The sequence below is a fragment of the Podarcis liolepis genome (assembly GCF_965112155.1).
Source record: "Podarcis liolepis genome assembly, chromosome: 9".
Lineage (NCBI taxonomy): Eukaryota > Metazoa > Chordata > Lepidosauria > Squamata > Lacertidae > Podarcis > Podarcis liolepis.
The window spans coordinates 40,704,652-40,721,065 of record NC_139564.1 but is presented as its reverse complement, the minus strand read 5'-3'; the positions used below and the strand labels follow the sequence as shown (position 1 = coordinate 40,721,065).

At 44.7% G+C, this 16,414-nt stretch overlaps 1 protein-coding gene across 11 annotated transcripts in view; it reads right to left on the bottom strand.

The window, feature by feature from the left end:
* NPY2R (neuropeptide Y receptor Y2) overlaps nt 1–14,596 on the bottom strand; it is a 28,690-nt gene extending 14,094 nt beyond the window's left edge. The window contains exons 1-5 of one of the 11 annotated variants that reach the window (XM_083520106.1): nt 14,382–14,594; nt 10,255–10,351; nt 7,956–8,057; nt 4,675–5,125; nt 80–3,586 (exon numbers count right to left, since the gene is read on the bottom strand). In XM_083520106.1, coding sequence (XP_083376232.1) covers nt 2,375–3,586; nt 4,675–4,701 — 1,239 coding nt within the window. In that variant the 5' untranslated portion in view covers nt 4,702–5,125; nt 7,956–8,057; nt 10,255–10,351; nt 14,382–14,594 and the 3' untranslated portion in view covers nt 80–2,374. Of the gene's footprint in view, nt 1–79; nt 3,587–4,104; nt 4,654–4,674; nt 5,126–7,955; nt 8,058–10,254; nt 10,352–14,381 lie in introns of those variants that run through there. The other 10 variants (XM_083520108.1, XM_083520109.1, XM_083520114.1 and 7 more) reach the window with 10 other exon arrangements.
* Between the last annotated feature and the right edge of the window lie 1,818 nt (nt 14,597–16,414).

The window sequence follows — 16,414 nt, the reverse complement described above, 5'->3', positions numbered from 1 at the left end:
TTAAAGAAATGGCTCCAATGATGCAGCACATCTAGTTTGGCCCGAAAGGTGGGTGAGGAAAACACGCCAGCAATGATCCTTTGTTTTGATAACTTTAATGATTCCAGGGTTTGGGGGGGGGGGTGTTTTTTTTTAAAAAAAGGCAAACCATATATGCTGAAGAAGTGTGCATTGCCATTCATAGCTGTGCATTTACAGGAGAGTCAAGTCATATACCTGAGCAAACAGAATGGAACTCTTAACAAACACACATGCAAACTTCATTTGGTGGTATACACAGCAGCATACGGATGTCTAGCTTGCATTCTATTTGAACGTATTTAATTGCACAGAGTGCAATGACGGGTACAGATCCCAGGCAAGATGCGTGACATAAAAGCATAAACCACAAGAACAGAAACAAAACAAAAAACACACATTACCATTGAGCAAGATGGGCAGTGTTTCTACTGTCATTTTTTAGCATCTAGCAATAAAGCAGGAAGAGTTTCAAACATGATGTGTTAATGGTGCCAGCAGCTCAATCTGCAATCCATTTAAAATGAATACTAGGATCCGACTCCATTTAACACCATTGAGAATAAACAGGATTACCTTCAATCACTCAGGTATGAATCAGGCTATAAGATACCTGAAAGATCAAGCATTTGCAGTTCCCTCACATAAAGGCATGCAGGCACCCCAAATACCCAGACTTGACTTGAGAATAAACAGGGATCCACACCAGTACACTTGCTTGACTTCTTAGTTCCTCGCCCATTACTAATCTTGCCATTAGCAGACTCAGATTTTTAACTGAAATGTTTGAAAGACCATGAATTGGTACCGCAGCACCCCTGTGAATCCTGTTAAATTTTTGGCAACACTGGTCTGAAAAGGCAGAGGGAGGGGGTACAAGACAGAACTGCAAAATAGTTGAGCGCTAAGATCATTGAGAGGGACAGTTTTTTGTCTCTGCTAAAATAAATTAGCAGAAGAAATAAGCATGGTGCTATTGGTAAGCGGATGAATAGTACAAAATCATTGTAAAGGAACAAAGAAAACTATGTCCGCTTCTGTCGGAACCAATTGCAGAAAAGTTTGGACCACTTTAATGTAAAACTCTCTCCCCCCCCCCCGACCTTCTCCTTCCCAAAAAGGACTGCAAAAACAGTTCACAGCATAAGTGCAAACTCCCTGAGGTCCTGGGTGCCCAAGCACCCACAAAATTCCCCATGAAAGAGCCGGGCACCCACAAATTTCAGTGCCAGGGCCATGCACACTGCATGTCACCCACAGCCCCAGGCATCCGTGGTCGCAGGGCCAAGCTGGCACATATGGTTCACAGGATGCCATGCAGGTGCTCAATCCATCACTAACAGATTGCACAATACCAAGCTGGGTACCACTTTCATTATACAAACTTCAAGTGCGGTTTGCCTTCCAGAATTTCATTGCAAGTGGCTAAAAGGTAGATGTTTCGCTGACCTTGTTTTTAACTTCAACAGGGAAACACAACTTTCACATAAATCGGGGGGGGGGGGAGAGAAACCATAGTACACTACGACTTTTAGGAAACCCACTTCTTTCAAAAAGAAAGATGCAGCAAGTTTCAACTTCAACAACCATTTGCAGCTTTGCCACTAGAGGGTAGTTTGATCCTGTGGCCTAAAAGGACTGTGCAATGTTCCAAGCAGTCAAATGTTTATTGTCATCTGCCTCCAACTACCAATGTCTTGTCTCCTCACTTTTTAAAATGTGCATTGACAATGGCAAACCCTTTTCTTCTGCGTTACTGCTGGCTGTGCTTCTGAATTCACTGTACGCAACCAAGCACCAGCTTAGTCTTTTATAGTTCTTTGGAGTTGACGTTATACTTGATGACAAATGGCCTTGAAAATGTTGGGAACGTTCTCAAATTGCACCCAGTTCATAAGCTTTCTATGAATCAGCAGCACATCTGAGCACAACCAACAATACATCAGCATCAAACTATTTCCCCTTGCACTCACTCACATTCTTCGTCCAGCTTCACTGCTTTCTTAGGGTCAAACAAGAAATGCAATAGAGATGTGTGAATGCACTTCTCTCTCTTTAAAATCAGTGCAAATGCAAATTGGGTGAGGATTGGATCAGAGCCACAAGGGGAAAGGGCTTAATCCTTTCTGCCTACATTGTTTTCCTACTCATGACCCCCTGCTCCACCATCTGCTACTTGCACTTTTGCTTTTCCAAATGCCATCAGGAAGATCGGACAGGGGAAAGATTAAACGGCTTTTCTCCCCCTCTGCCCCTGGTCCCAATCCATATCGCCACCATACCTGTTAGCTGCAAAAAGAGAGAGCGTGACGGGTATGTGTATGTGTATGCCCACTGCCACATCTAGTTTGATCCCCTAGACACTTGTAGGCTGCGAAAACGGGGGTCCATTGCAATGCTCCTCTTTGGCTTCCAGCTTCTTCTTGGCTTTCAGTGCAGGCGATACCTCTGGGTGGATGGAATCCAGCCGCTGTTCGCACCGGAAAGCAGTCAGGAAAGCCGTTCTGTAGTTGCTGTTCATCCAGCCATAGAGGAGCGGGTTGGCAAAAGTGGAGCACATAGCAATGACATGAAAGAGCGTGTAGATCAGTTTGTATTCCTGCAAATCCAACACGTTGCTGTCAATATCGCTGACGAGTTGAAAGATGTGGAAGGGCAGCCAGCAGACCCCAAACACCACCACAACACACACCAGCATCTTGGTAGTTTTCCGACGCCTCTGGTGGTAATGGTCCCCCGCCGCCCCGGGACTGATGTGGTTCTTTAGCTTACTCCAGATACGGATATAGGCATAGGAGATGATGGCCAGAGGCAAGACATATTGGATCAGGAACATCAAGACGCTGTAGATGGTGCTGTAATTGACCAGCCCTTCCCTGGGCCAGGCCTCAGCGCAGACCACTATCTTGAAGTCCTGGTTGAGCTCAATGGAGAAATACTCCCGGAAGATAGCCAGAGGACTGGCCAAGATGGCACTGACAGCCCAGGCCACCCCAATGATCAAGAAGCTGATCCTCTTGGAGATTTTGCTCTCCAGGTGATACACAATGCAGCGGTGCCGGTCCAAGGCTATCACAGTCAACGTCACTATGGATACCTGAACAGCAAGGCCTTGGGCGTATGGCACAAGGTGGCACAGCACAGGACCCAGCTTCCATTCTCCCAGCAATGTGTAAACTAACGTGAACGGCAGGCAGAGCGTGTTCACCAGCAGATCGGCCACGGCCAAGTTGGCAATGAAGAAGTTGGTCACCGTGCGCATGCTCTTGAACTTGATCACCACGTGAATCACCAAGGAGTTGCCCACTAACCCGAGCAAAATGATGACGCAGTAGGCACAGATGAGGACGATCTGCACCTCCACCAAATTGGTGCTATCCTTCAGATCTCGCTTAGGGTCAGCAAGCAGGTCATCATAGGGATGCTCAAAGCCTGGTGGCAAGTTCAGCCTGGAGTAGAGGTCCGTTTTAGTTAGTCTTGTCCGGTTCTCCATAATTTTGGATCCTCCCATCAGCCCCATGTTCTCTGTAGGTGTGACAAATTTCAACACACAAGCCGTATTCTTCTCCTACAAAGAATACCAAGATGATGGACATGTTAAAAAAGGGCAAAGTCAGGAGGTTTACCCCAAGGTAGGGTGTTGGTTAAATGAATTGAACTAGGAGGTCCCTGCTTCAAATTGCACCTCAGCCCTGAATTCTTAGGGGTCCTAGGCAAGCAAATATATCTCAGACTCAGTTGCTTCATCTTTAATATAGACATAATACACACATTCTCGTCGCACACAGCTTTCAGATACTATGACCTGTTGATCTGCAGAGAAGCAGTGGAGTGTTCCCATCACAATGTTATGGTATGAGGAGAGGTTCCTCTCTCACAAGCTGAGTGCTGTGGTGGTGAGAGAAACTGTTCTCTGCTGCATTTTTCTTCCCATCATAGCACTGTACTGGGAGCTGAGATTCCTCTTCTTCTAGGCTGGTCTTTTAAGCAACAGCCAGACATCACAAACAACAGAAAGCCAGCCAGCCCTTTCAACCGGCAATGATAAACCACTGTTCTAGCATGCAAATTAAAATGTAAACAAACCATTTGCTGCTCCCCCAAATCGTGTGTCAGCTTTGGCAGAAGCTGTCCTGTACATGTGATGATAATGTTACGCCAGGCAGAAATATCCACAATAACTGGGAAGATGTTGTACAGTTAGTTCTAATTGGCAAACATTGGCTGGTACTGTATGTCAGGTCTCAGATCCTATCAAATGTTGAGTGCTACATGCCAGACATTATAAATATACCCTGACCTCCTACTGAAAATTAAATGTCAAATCCTATTTCAGAATGTAGAATATTTGCATAGTCAAAGAAATTTCAGGGAATATTCACCAATGACATTAATAAAGAAGAACTTCAAGGATGGGGGTGGAATCATTTCAGCTTCAGCAGAAAGCATGTGGCAATGCTTTTAAATACCTCTGGACTGCTTCTCTGCCCTTCACAGCTAAGGATTTTGAACTGCATAAGGCAAAATTCATTGGAAGGGAACTCTAATGGATCGTTCATGAAAACATACAAATAAAATTATAGGTCTCAGCTACACAACTCACTGAAAATCTGATTCATGAACCAGATATATACATAACAGGGCAATGACACTCACCTGACCTGCTGCCCGTATTGCTGCCATTTACTTGGAAGTAGAGGGAAGGTGGCAGCAGTGAGGTCAGCGCAGTACGAACACATCAGTGGTGTCAATCCAGTGTTCTTGCCAGTACATTTCCACTGTGCCAACCTCTTTCCTCCACCTTTTGGTAAGCAGCAGTGACAGGAGGTCAGCTGAGTGGCTCCATCAACTGATGCAGAAAGCTAAAGTCAGTCACCTCATGTGATTTTCCCACAAACAGAGCCAGTGTTTTGTGGTGGTTAAAGTGCCAGACTAGAACCAGCAAGACCAGGATTCTGGTCCCCACATGACAATGAAGCTGGCCAAGTGGCCTTGGGGCAGCCACAGTCTCTCAGCTTAGCCTACTTCACAGGGTTCTTGTGAGGATAAAATGAAGGTGGAGAGAGAACCACATTTGTCGTCTTGAGCTCCTTGGAGGAAAGGTGGGCTATTATTGAAATAAATAAAGACATATGTACACACATAGTACTCTTCATGCCCAGGAAATATACGTAGGAAGCACTTCCCAGCTGCTACTGCTAGAAATTTAGTTCATTTTTGTGACTCTCAGCATGCTGCTCATGATACTGATGATTTGAAAGTATCAGGAGAATTTTAGAAGCTACATGTCATAGACACCACACATTTTCTTTTAAACTCTAGAAAAGAGTGACAGAGTGACTGAAAAAACAGGCACATCTACAACCATCTAAACAGAACTGAAACATGAAGTTCCCCCCTGTCCCTTTAAAAGGTCAGTGTAGCAAAGCGGCTAGCTTTCAGGAGTACAAGCTGTACCCTGCAATAAAAAATAAGGGAACAGAAAGCATATTTAACACCGAGGAGTTTTTCTATACAACATGGACTTTGAAATTAAATTTTTAAAAACACATTAAAAATAACCTGAGGTAATGTTTCTTTGGCAGTGGACTGCATTTGGAGTGATATTTCAAGGAGAAGAAAACATTCCCCTCTTCTCTGCTGCAGAACCTTTCAAAGTATGATCAATGAAAGGGGGGGAAACTTCTGCCTTTAGTTTATATATAAGCAGAGCAATAAAGAGTGAACGAGTATTGCTAACCAATGCTAAAGTTGTCAAAACTCTTCAGTTTATTATCAACTTGAGATAATAAGCTCAAGAGAGACATGAAAATGAGCAAGTGTGTAAAGCTAGACTCTTTGAGCCTGCAATCTTACTGACTTATCTGGGAGTAAATCCCACTGAATTCAATGGGACTTCCTTCCATGTAGGTATATTATAGGATTGCACTGACCATCTGCTTTAACACCCCCATTTATATGAACAAGATGTTATAAGTCTTCCTCATTACATGAGAACACATCCTGAACTGTGGGGATAGAATTCCTAAATCCAGGTTTTCACCGTTGCAACACAAACAAGGGCATTTTTAAATTATTCCAAATAGAAAAGGTATTTTTTGGTTACCAATTTATCATATAGTTTTGTGTTGAGCAACCTAAGATACTTCCACAGAATCCATATAATGTCCTTATTAGCCTGTTGCTTTCTAGTGTATTCTGGAAAATCCTTTGTCTTTTCCCCATTTTTTTCCTGCGTGTCTAATCAATGGCAATTTCTGTGGGCAGCTTCAACCAGTTAAACCCTATTAAAGTTTTCAGGGTACCTATGCATTTAAATTAAATGCTTCCTCTTAGAAAGCTCAGCCCATCATATTGGTTCTTCTTAATCTGTGCTGAAGGAGGAAGAATGAATAAGATCCGTTTTGCCCCTTGAATAACATCTCTACAATTACCCCAATGTCAGTTTCAATGTCAGAGCATAGACCAGCAAAAAGCAAGAAAACAGACTGAACTTGCTAAGAGTATTTCCATGAGTTTTGGGTATGGAACTTATTTGTGAATAGACATCACATAAGGATCTTGGGCCAGGGGGAAGGGTATCACTGAATAACTTGGTGTGGTATTCAGTATCACTTTCTGCAAACTGAGGAAAAACAGTGCCTTGGCACTTTGTGTGGAAGCACCCACAGGGTGGAAACAGGGGAACACTAACCACAAGGAAGCCAGTTTGAAATGTGATTAATTACCTGGAGCGATTTACGAGGCTCCCACAACCATTCAGAAATATAGCCAAGTATGGAAAAGATACAGCCCTACCTACAATGAAGGAATGGTTGATAAAATTACTGGACTTAGCAGAGATGGCAAAATTAATGTGTTTAATTAGAGAAAAAACATTACTGACATTTATTAAGGATTGGAAATTTCTTGCGGGCTTTTCTGCTTGAATGAGAAAATGAACTTGTAATATCTGGATTAGAAGATTGAAAAAAAGATTGGCTCATAGAAAATAGAATAGTTGGATGTTAATGAGTGAATACTATATGTAATGGACAGAGAACCTTTTTATCTTTCCATGTTCTTTTCTTTCTCTCTCTCTTTTTACCTTTTTCTTTCTTTCTTTCTCCACCCACCACTTTTTTTCTTCCTTTTGTTCCTGTTCATTTTTAGATTAGATTTTTAAAGTATTTCTTTTACTCCGTTGTACAATAAAAAGATACTTTGTACTGGGTAAGACCTTTTGCATAGCTTTTGATAAGTACCAATTAAAAATATATATTCTACCAAGAAATGTAGGAAAGTGTATATCCCCATTCAGTAAACTGAATTTACCTTGTAGCTGCTGAACAGAACTATAGAGGACACTTCTTTGTAATCAAAGGTACGTAACAGAAAGTTGGAATCCTTTCCCACAGGCAGCGGCATAAACTGGTGCGACTCGTGCGTCCTGCAGCTGGGGATGGGGCGCACTGCATGAAGCCTCTTTGACACCTCCCCCTCAGCTGTAGGGTGGTGAAGGGAGACGTGGAGGGCAGACGCAAATCCCACGCTGCTGTTTCAGGCAGCGCAGAGCCTTCAGGCGCCTGCCCAAGCCACCACATCACACACACACCCCTCAGTGATGACACCCGGGGCAGTCCCCCCCCACCCCTTCCTACAGCAGTGCCCACAGAAGTGGGATGGCCCTTTTTCTGCATTCCCTTGGGACATAATCTGTTGGACGCTGCACACCAGCAGAGAGCAGAGCCAGAAACAAAAGTGGGGAGAATCTGAACCAAGGATGTGTGACAGGACAGCCCCTCCTCCCTCTTGTTTTCTAACAGCCCTTTCATTCTCTCTCTGCCATCATCTTTCCCTCCATTTCCTCCCTCATTGCCACCCACATGAAATTAGGCTGCAGGCTGTATGAAAGTGGACTATGGGCCTCATTAGTTCCCAAACCACACGTTGCCCACCTGCACTCTACTCTGCCGCAGGGTTGGTAATCCTCCGTTTCAAGGCACGGCTGGTGGCAGCTGCTATCAACACCTGCAAACTGCATGTGGACGAGAGAAGACCTGAAACGAAGCAACAGAGCATGGTGACACTAATAAGAAGTTGGCAAGCTAACAGTCTTGTCATCCTCATATTTCCACAAGGCAGCAAATATGCAAGGCGCACATTTGCCATGTTTCCTGTCGCTACAGCCAGTGGCTTTATCAGATGGACACAGCCCTGCAGAGTGAAAAGGCAACCACCATGGTGGTACTATTGTTACCTGAACCTACACTTTGTGTCAGATGAACATGCCTCAGGCATTATTTCCCCAGCTGCTCCTCTGTATGAAGGCAAGCCCAAGCCTGAGTCAATTAGAAGTTAATGAACCATTCTAGACCTATTGAAATTCTATATTGCCTTTCCCAATAGCAATGCATTTGTAGGCTACATTCTGTTAACTTATGTGCCCTGCTCCTTATGTTTACAATACGTGGGGAGCAAATGTATTATGGCTTGCAAAAAAAACGGTGGTGCAACTTAAGATTGCTCCACTGCAAAGCACAACTGCAGCTTTTTCTAGGGATGGGGGTGAACTCCCAGTCGCCAAAGGAATTTGTGACCATTCATTTCCTACACATCCTTAATAATGCATTGATTATCCTACTCTATGCCTTTAACCAGGGACAGCCTACAAAGCAATTTCATCTGCTGCCAAGGTCACACCAAATGTTAATGAAGTAAAAAAGGTTGCCTTCAGCTTTCCTCATTCAAAGAGATAAGGTGTTTAAAAACTTGTGTGTCAGAGGAATTCCTTTATTTTAAGGTTTGTTTTATATGTAAGGCACAGACAATACCCAAGTGGCCACGTTTTATAACTGTGAAGAAGTAAATACTATATGCAGCTATGTGCTTCTTTTCTCCATTTCCTTTGTTTTTTAAAACCAAAAACAAACTCAAGGAACAGGGGACCTGTGATCCTCCAGGCATTCCTGGACTACAACTCCTATCACCCCTGGGTTGGATTTGGGAGCCCACCAACATCTGGAGAGCACAGATTTCCCAACCTTGCTCAAGAGGCTGCAGGTTGCAGGAGAGGAATAGCCACACAGTGGACTTCTTTTACTTATTCATTCATTTAAGGAACAAAACAACAAAAAAGCAATTTGCATTTCACCAGAAGTGACTCATCAGTGGGACAAAGCCGCTACACTAGCTTTCCAGCTGTAGGTTTGCCGGAGAGGTGATGCAGTGGAAGCCTGGCATGGTGCAAATGCATCAGCAGGAACACCAGATTGGCTGCATCAGTGAGTTTGCACTGGGCTGACCTTCCCACCCTCTCATTCTGAGAAAGTAACAGCAATGCACCTGCTGGGAAGCTGGCTCTCCCCACCCCTAATCAGCAAGTCTGCCTCTGCATTTCATCTTAAAAATATAAAAGCCCTATGCATTCCAGTTACTGAAAATCATATCTAGAGGACTTTATAAACTTTCCCCTTCTTGCTGTTTTTTCCACTACCCTGGTGTTTTCCAAAATGCCTGGGGAAATGTATGGGTTCTCAAAAGTTTTCCCTTGCAAAGGGAGAAAAGGGGGGGGGCAGTTTACGGGCTGGGTGAGCAGGCAAATGGCAAGGAAGGAAATAGTTAAGCAGTCCCTCCCCTCTCCCCTGCTCCAAATTACAGCCCAGACATGGGTTTTCATTTTTAAAATGATCAGAGGAAGGCTTGATTTGTGTGCCTCCTGTGTGTTGTTCACTTTGACCCTGTAAAGCTATTGTTGCTGGATGACACTGAACTTGTTATGAAACCTGATCACCTGTGAAGGGGGCAGGTTATAGAAAGAGCCCCTTTCTCCCTTTACTCAAAAACTATATGGAGAACAGAAGGGGCCCTAAGAATCCTGAAGCTGGCCACCTCTGCCTTGGAGTACATCTATGCAGCAACTTTAAAGAAGATCAGCATCTACCATGTGTCCAACCCCCACTGTCCATATCTGGCCACAACTTCAGCCCCCTCTGGTTCATCTCCTTGCCCATCCACACCACCTGTTACAGGAATGCCCTGTAACAGGTAATAAACATGGAAAGAGTCATGCTTATTGGATGTCAAAAGGGGGGCAGGGAGGAAGCTCCCAGTTTCATCCCTCTTCCCACACTTCAGTTTAAGACACAAGAGCCAGACTGGGAAAGGTATGCCATGGATGTCCCCTTAGAAGCTTGTGGCTGGGAAATTTTTCATTCTCTTGCAAACATCACCGCCTCCCCAGCTGATCTGCATTACCTTTGCTGAGGCTTCTCAAGCTGTAAAGGTTACATCTCTGTGGTACGGATGGTGGCGGTCACAGGACTAGTAATAATATACTTTAAGTCAATCACACCTGTGGACAGGCGAAACAAAAGTATATCATGGTTGAAATGCAGATGCAAAACTATCTTCCTGCACAAGTAAGGTGGGAAACTGGGTGACCAGAAATCACATTTGCCCACAAGGAATGAAGCCATTGCTAAAAGGTTGTTTTAGTGTCCCTTATGGAAAGGGTGGGGAAAACCACTGAAACCTGATCCTAGCCATGTTTACTCAGAAGTTGGTCCCAAAGTAGAAGACAGTGTACTGAACTACATAATGGAGCAGACTTCAAACTTGTTGCGTCTACTTCCCTCGCCTACAACCCAAGATCCACCAACAAGCTCCAAGTGTAAAAGATACAATATTGTTCCAGTTTACAAATAACATGAAGCCAGACCATGGCTATCCATGAACGAGTGAGTATTCAGGTAGCCACAGCCAAAGCTCATCTGAATCTGAGCTTGTGGTTTGTCTGGGCCACTATGAGTTGCTGTGGGTCACTCATTCACACTTAGATATGGCTTGACCTAACATTATGTGTGAAGTGGGCCAGTGAGAATTCAATGACAGGGTGCTTCTGAACCTTGGTATTTGTTTTCAGTTCCAGAAATGAACTGAGGTTGCAGTCCTTTCACACAAAAGATAAACCCTGGCTAAGTTTCTTCATTTCAGCAGCCCCACTTAAGTGGAAAAAGTGATTTTGTTGTTGCCATTGCTAAACAGCTAGGAATCATGAATCCTTGCAGGTTCATTGCAAATCACCCAACTTATCTAGATAAGAATAAGTCCCAGTAAACTCAATGGGGCTTACCCTTCAACAGACATATACAGGGCTGCACTGTAAATAAGCAAACAATTACAAAGTCTGCTAATTATGCATGTAGCATGCAGCTAAGATGCATAACATACAATTCAAAGAACCCTGCATTTACTCCCAATTAAGAAAAAAGCATGTTAAAATTTCTTTGACGAAAAATTACAGTATTTTAAAAAACTGTATTGAATGGCTGCTTCATTTTTCTACAAAACCTCTTCTTCCATCTCTCTCTTTTCATCAAGCTTTTCATCCTCCTTTTGGCTAGAAAATGATCAGATAATGTTTTTTCTTCTCGTGACACCATCTTTTCTTTATATCCTTGTGCTCTGCTGAGTTTGCTTCATCCAAGGAAGAATTTTTTGGGTAGCAGCACCAGAGGGGAGGAAAAAATAAAGATACTTCAAGAATCCAACAACACAAGCAGAGGAGAAATTGCATTTGGTTAACAAATGCCAAAAATTGGAAAGATCGAGGGTGTTTGATGGGGCTGTTACTAAGAATCCTACTGTATTGTATATAAAATCCTCATTATTTCTCTCTGTCTCTTTCTTTCACCTATTCTGAAGCACGCTTGTTTTCGCTAATGCTGTTTTTTTTACTCGAATGAGTGCACAAAAACATCTTGCAATCATGCTTCTCATAATCCATATTCCAGCACTGCTCTGCGGATTTTAGAACTCCTGCTGGACTCATTCTGCAATGGCCTGGTTCACACATCACATTAAACAGGGAAGTGATGCCCTTCAAATGTTGCTTCATATGTCTGCTCCCATGATCCCTGACCACTAACAAAGCTGGCTGGGGCCGATGGGAGTTGGAGTCCAACAACAATTGCAGGACACTACATTGGCCCCCCCTACATTGAGCATAACCTATGGTTTAATATTGTTACATGTCATCCCAATCTCCGAGCAGGAATCCAAGCACTTTCTCAGGGTTTGCGTTTCCTTTTGTAAAGGAGGCAAAACAGAGACTGTGGCGTGTTTATGATATATGGTTAAGAGCACCTGAGCCTACTGTGGAGGGGTTCCCAGCATTACACTCCATGGGGGTCTCTTGCTTCTCCCATAGACAAAGTGAACTTGGATCCAACAGAGAAATCAGCCATGCTCTCCGTCTGTTTCACAGCCTGCCACAGTTTCTTGCCAGTACTTCACTGCCAAGTGCCATCCTAAAACTTCTGGCCTCTTGCCTTTTGCTAGTTACCTCTCTAGATGAAGGAGGGGCTCACATCCCTCTGCCTTTTGGCACAGAGTAACTACTTTGTTAATCACCCTGCCTCTTTTTGACTTGGCCATCATTAAGCTTTATACCCCTAACAACTCCCACTCAGCAAGCCATCATCAGGTTAGCCTGGCTTGTATTTCTAACATAAGCTGTTTGGTACAGTTTAACTCCCCAAAGCTTGATTAGTTCTCACTTTTATCAGACCCAGGAATTTACAAACTCGTAACAATATGAATGACCAGGGCATCCTTCAGTGAGAGGGCAAGAGGGGCCTCTTAACAATTTTATAGGCTCACAGAATCTGTAGTCCAGGTTAATAACAGGGAATCAGTCCCATGTTCTTTATTTTGAGGGACCAAACAAGGGTGTCCATTATCTCTGGTACTTTTTGTTCTGCCTTTTTTTTTGATCCCTTCAACATTTTACTTCACAATAATGAATTGATTAACACAGAACTGGAAGAACTTGGGAGAACACCTGCAGCTTGTATTAGGAGACAGAAAATATGGATGGTTGCTTTGATGGAAAGCTGATTAAATGGGTAAAGGCTCTCAGGATGTTAATGACTATATTGAAATATGGCATCCATTTGCAACTTTCTCAGATGAAAATAATACAATCTGGCATCCACCACGTGCACATGATTGGTTAAGGAACAATGAACTTCACTGTTGAAACCGTTTTGTCCTACTTAAGCAAGGAGGGGTAATTTGTTACTGTTGGGAAGAGATTTAATTTTGTATTTACTGAAATCCAATGAAACTTCCTATTGAAAATCCAACAGTTTAATGTGACATGCACACCAGGTCAATGTGTCCATTCCACATCTCAAATACACTCTAGCAAACCATCTTTACAAGTAAACTCATCTATAAACATATCTACAAACTCACCTATAAACATATTTGCTCAGAAGAGAATTCTGATGATTTCCATGGGATCTGCTTTCACCCAACAGAAACTTAAAGTGACCTTCTAATGTAAAAGTTTGCAATGTGTTACTAACTTTCTTCCAATGAAGATAAGCTGCTGGTTTGAAAGAAATACAGAGCTGTTGAGAAAGGCAGGAGTTAAAGAAGGAAAGGCTACGATTTCGATGCTCCAAACAATCTGATCCGTTATTTATGCCATATGGCCTGCTTTCAAAAAAGCATTACTGCTAGCTGACATTATCCTGGGTTGAAGTAAGTTTGATGCACAAAACACTTCCTTCCCCAGCCTTCAATAATCATGATAATAGCTGTTTAAAAATCCACCCAGCATTCTTGCAGAGCTGGCTGGTACGTTATTGATTGATAACCTCCTCCTACAGGATGTACACGGGGTGGAGCAGGGTAGAGTAGAGGCTGAACGCAACAAAGCACAACAAGGAAAGCAGAGAGATGTGTAGCAATATGCTTGTCAAACACTTAAATACAGACGACTCCTGAATGCTTTGTTACTGCAGTTCATAATTCAATTATTACGGCCGGAGTTCAACAAATTTCCATAGGGTGACTGTGGAGTCTGTAGCTTGTGGCCGGCAACCTGAGGTTCTTAGTGTCTAATTACCATCATTCCCCATCCCCATTGTGACATTAAGAGGCTGCTACAACGGACCCAACACACACCGTCTTCCCGCGTCAGTTTATGTCCTGTCACTCTGAATCCCCGTGCGCAGCAATGCTCAAGGGCTCGCTTATTAATTCGAAACAGAGGAGGACCAGAGAAGAGAATTGCCAGTGACCAGATGACCCTTTTCTCCCCGTGGAGATCGAGTCGCCAAAGCATGAGCGAGGCTCTCCTTTCGCCTCCCTGGGCAGCGCCAGGACCTTTACTTAGAAAGCAGGAGTGGAGGAGATGGGGGCAGAAGTGTCCAAGTTTTCCAGGCACTCCGGGCAGGGCGGGGACGGGTGCCTCGCCTGGATCGAGGAGGGACGCCAGGAGTTGCCCTCCTCCAAGTACCCAAGGGGGGGGGCTGTTCTTTCCCGCCTTCCTCCCTAGATTGATCAGATACTTTTGTGGGGCTTTGACTTACCGATCTCCCATGCCTTTGCTTCCCTTCTCGCCCCGTTCGCCGGGGCTTGACTCCTCTCCCCGCCTCAGTCCGACGCTCCGTCTCTGGCGCCTGAAGTTTGCAGCGCCTCTTCCATCTCCGGGACGAGGGAGGCGCCGGCGTGCTCACCTGCCGAAGCTCGCCCGGACACTGAGCTGGAGCAGGCAGAGGACGGCGAGGGGAAGGAAAGGCAGCGGGGGGGGGGAGGGCACCAGGAGCCCCGCCCACTCTTGCTCTGAGGGGCGGAGCTTCGCTCGGAATCTCTTCGGAGCGCCGGCAGGCAGCCGCGGGGGGAGGCATCCCGGCGAGGAAACGAGCGCCTCTGAACATGTGCAGAGAGCCCCGCAGCTATGGCGTCGCTGTGGGGCAGGCGTCAGCCCCGGGAGGCGCCTCCCTCTTCGTAACTGAACCGGAGTGTGAAAAAAGGAAGAGAGAGGAGCACTTCGGTCCTGCAGCCCGCAAGTGTGTCTACTCAGGAGTAAGACCATTGAGTTCAGCGGGGTTTGCGCTCAGGTAAGTGCCGAAGGGATTGCAGTCCGATGACGAGCCACAGGTTTATCTTCTCGGCTGAAAATCCATGAAATGGAAGGTGATGGTGATGGGGGGGGGCGGTTCAGATAGATTCAGATGGTTTATATCATGCCACAACAAAGTGGGTTTTCTCTGAATCCGAGTGGGTCTCTCGCGGTTAATGTCTAAAAAGACAAGCTCTCCAAGTGCCATGGCGACCTAAACGACTTTCCATGTCGCTTTTCATTCAGGACTTCTAGGTGTCGGTGTTATTGTTTTTTGAATAAAGAAACAGACCTTTATTGGACAATTACCGGTAGTTCCGATTTACCACGAGTAGCGGCCTAATCCGGACAGTGATGCGGACCTCAGCCACCTAATGCTCCTTAGGCGAAAGCTGATCATTCTCATTTATGTGATGCAGAATCCAGGGCAAGCGTTTACTTCAAACAGGATCAAGTGGGAAAGTTTGCTGTTGCTGCTTGTCCAGGACTGCACAATGTGTGTGTGTCTCTTAGTGCCCAACAACAACAACATCATGTGCGCCTGGAAAACTAACATGACAGGGAGATGGCTTGGTTGAACACTGGTGCTTTTCTACATGCATGAAGCCTCTTTTTTTAAAGGGGGGTGTATTCAGATATGCAACTGCAACAGCAAAATCCACCCAGCTTTATCACTTGAATCTGCTAAATGTGTGAACTGGTGCTTTATAAGGAAACCAGTAAATGGGGTCTAATCTGGAGACCCTGCAACGATGGTCTGTGAAGGCTGCTATGAATCCATGATGCATCTGTCTTCCAGAGTAGTCCCATTAGGAGGAATGCAACTGATCCACAGTAAGTAGTTTGTGTGTGGCAGCCAAAAGAGTTATTGCAGCTGCTATTGAAGAAAATGAACCGGAAAGCAGCCTTATTTCTGCCTCCCAGACTCTTCTATATTCTTACATTTAAAGATGTTTGGGTTAATATCCCATGAGACTCCAGAATTCTTCTGTAGTTGTATTAGTCCACCACTTGCCAAATCAGTGTTGCTGATGAACTTTATTCCTCTCCTTCAACTTGCCTAAGGAGTTGGGGGGCGGGGGGGGGGCGGAACGGAACAGAGGTACTTACAAAAAGATGTGATAATACAGAATTGCAAAATGACATTTGAAGTCATTCTGGATCGTGAGCACAGACCAATTGCCCTCCTCCACCCCCCCCCCAAAAAATTGCAAGAACAGGTAATTGTTGACACTTCAGAATGGCATGGCTTAACTTTACAGCTGAGTGGGGATTTAAAACATGGCCTCTAGTCACAGGAGTAGCTCACCAAGAACTGCTGCTTACCAGGAAGAGGAGTGAGGTGGTGTTGAGTCTGGGGTTGTATAGACACATTGGTGCATGCACCAGGATGGTTCTGCCGGTATGTCTGCCTGGCCCCAACCTTGCTGTCATCTCATCCTGTTCCTCCCTCTCCTGGTGAGTGGCAGTGACCCCGCTTCTGGGAAGCTATGGCTGCTC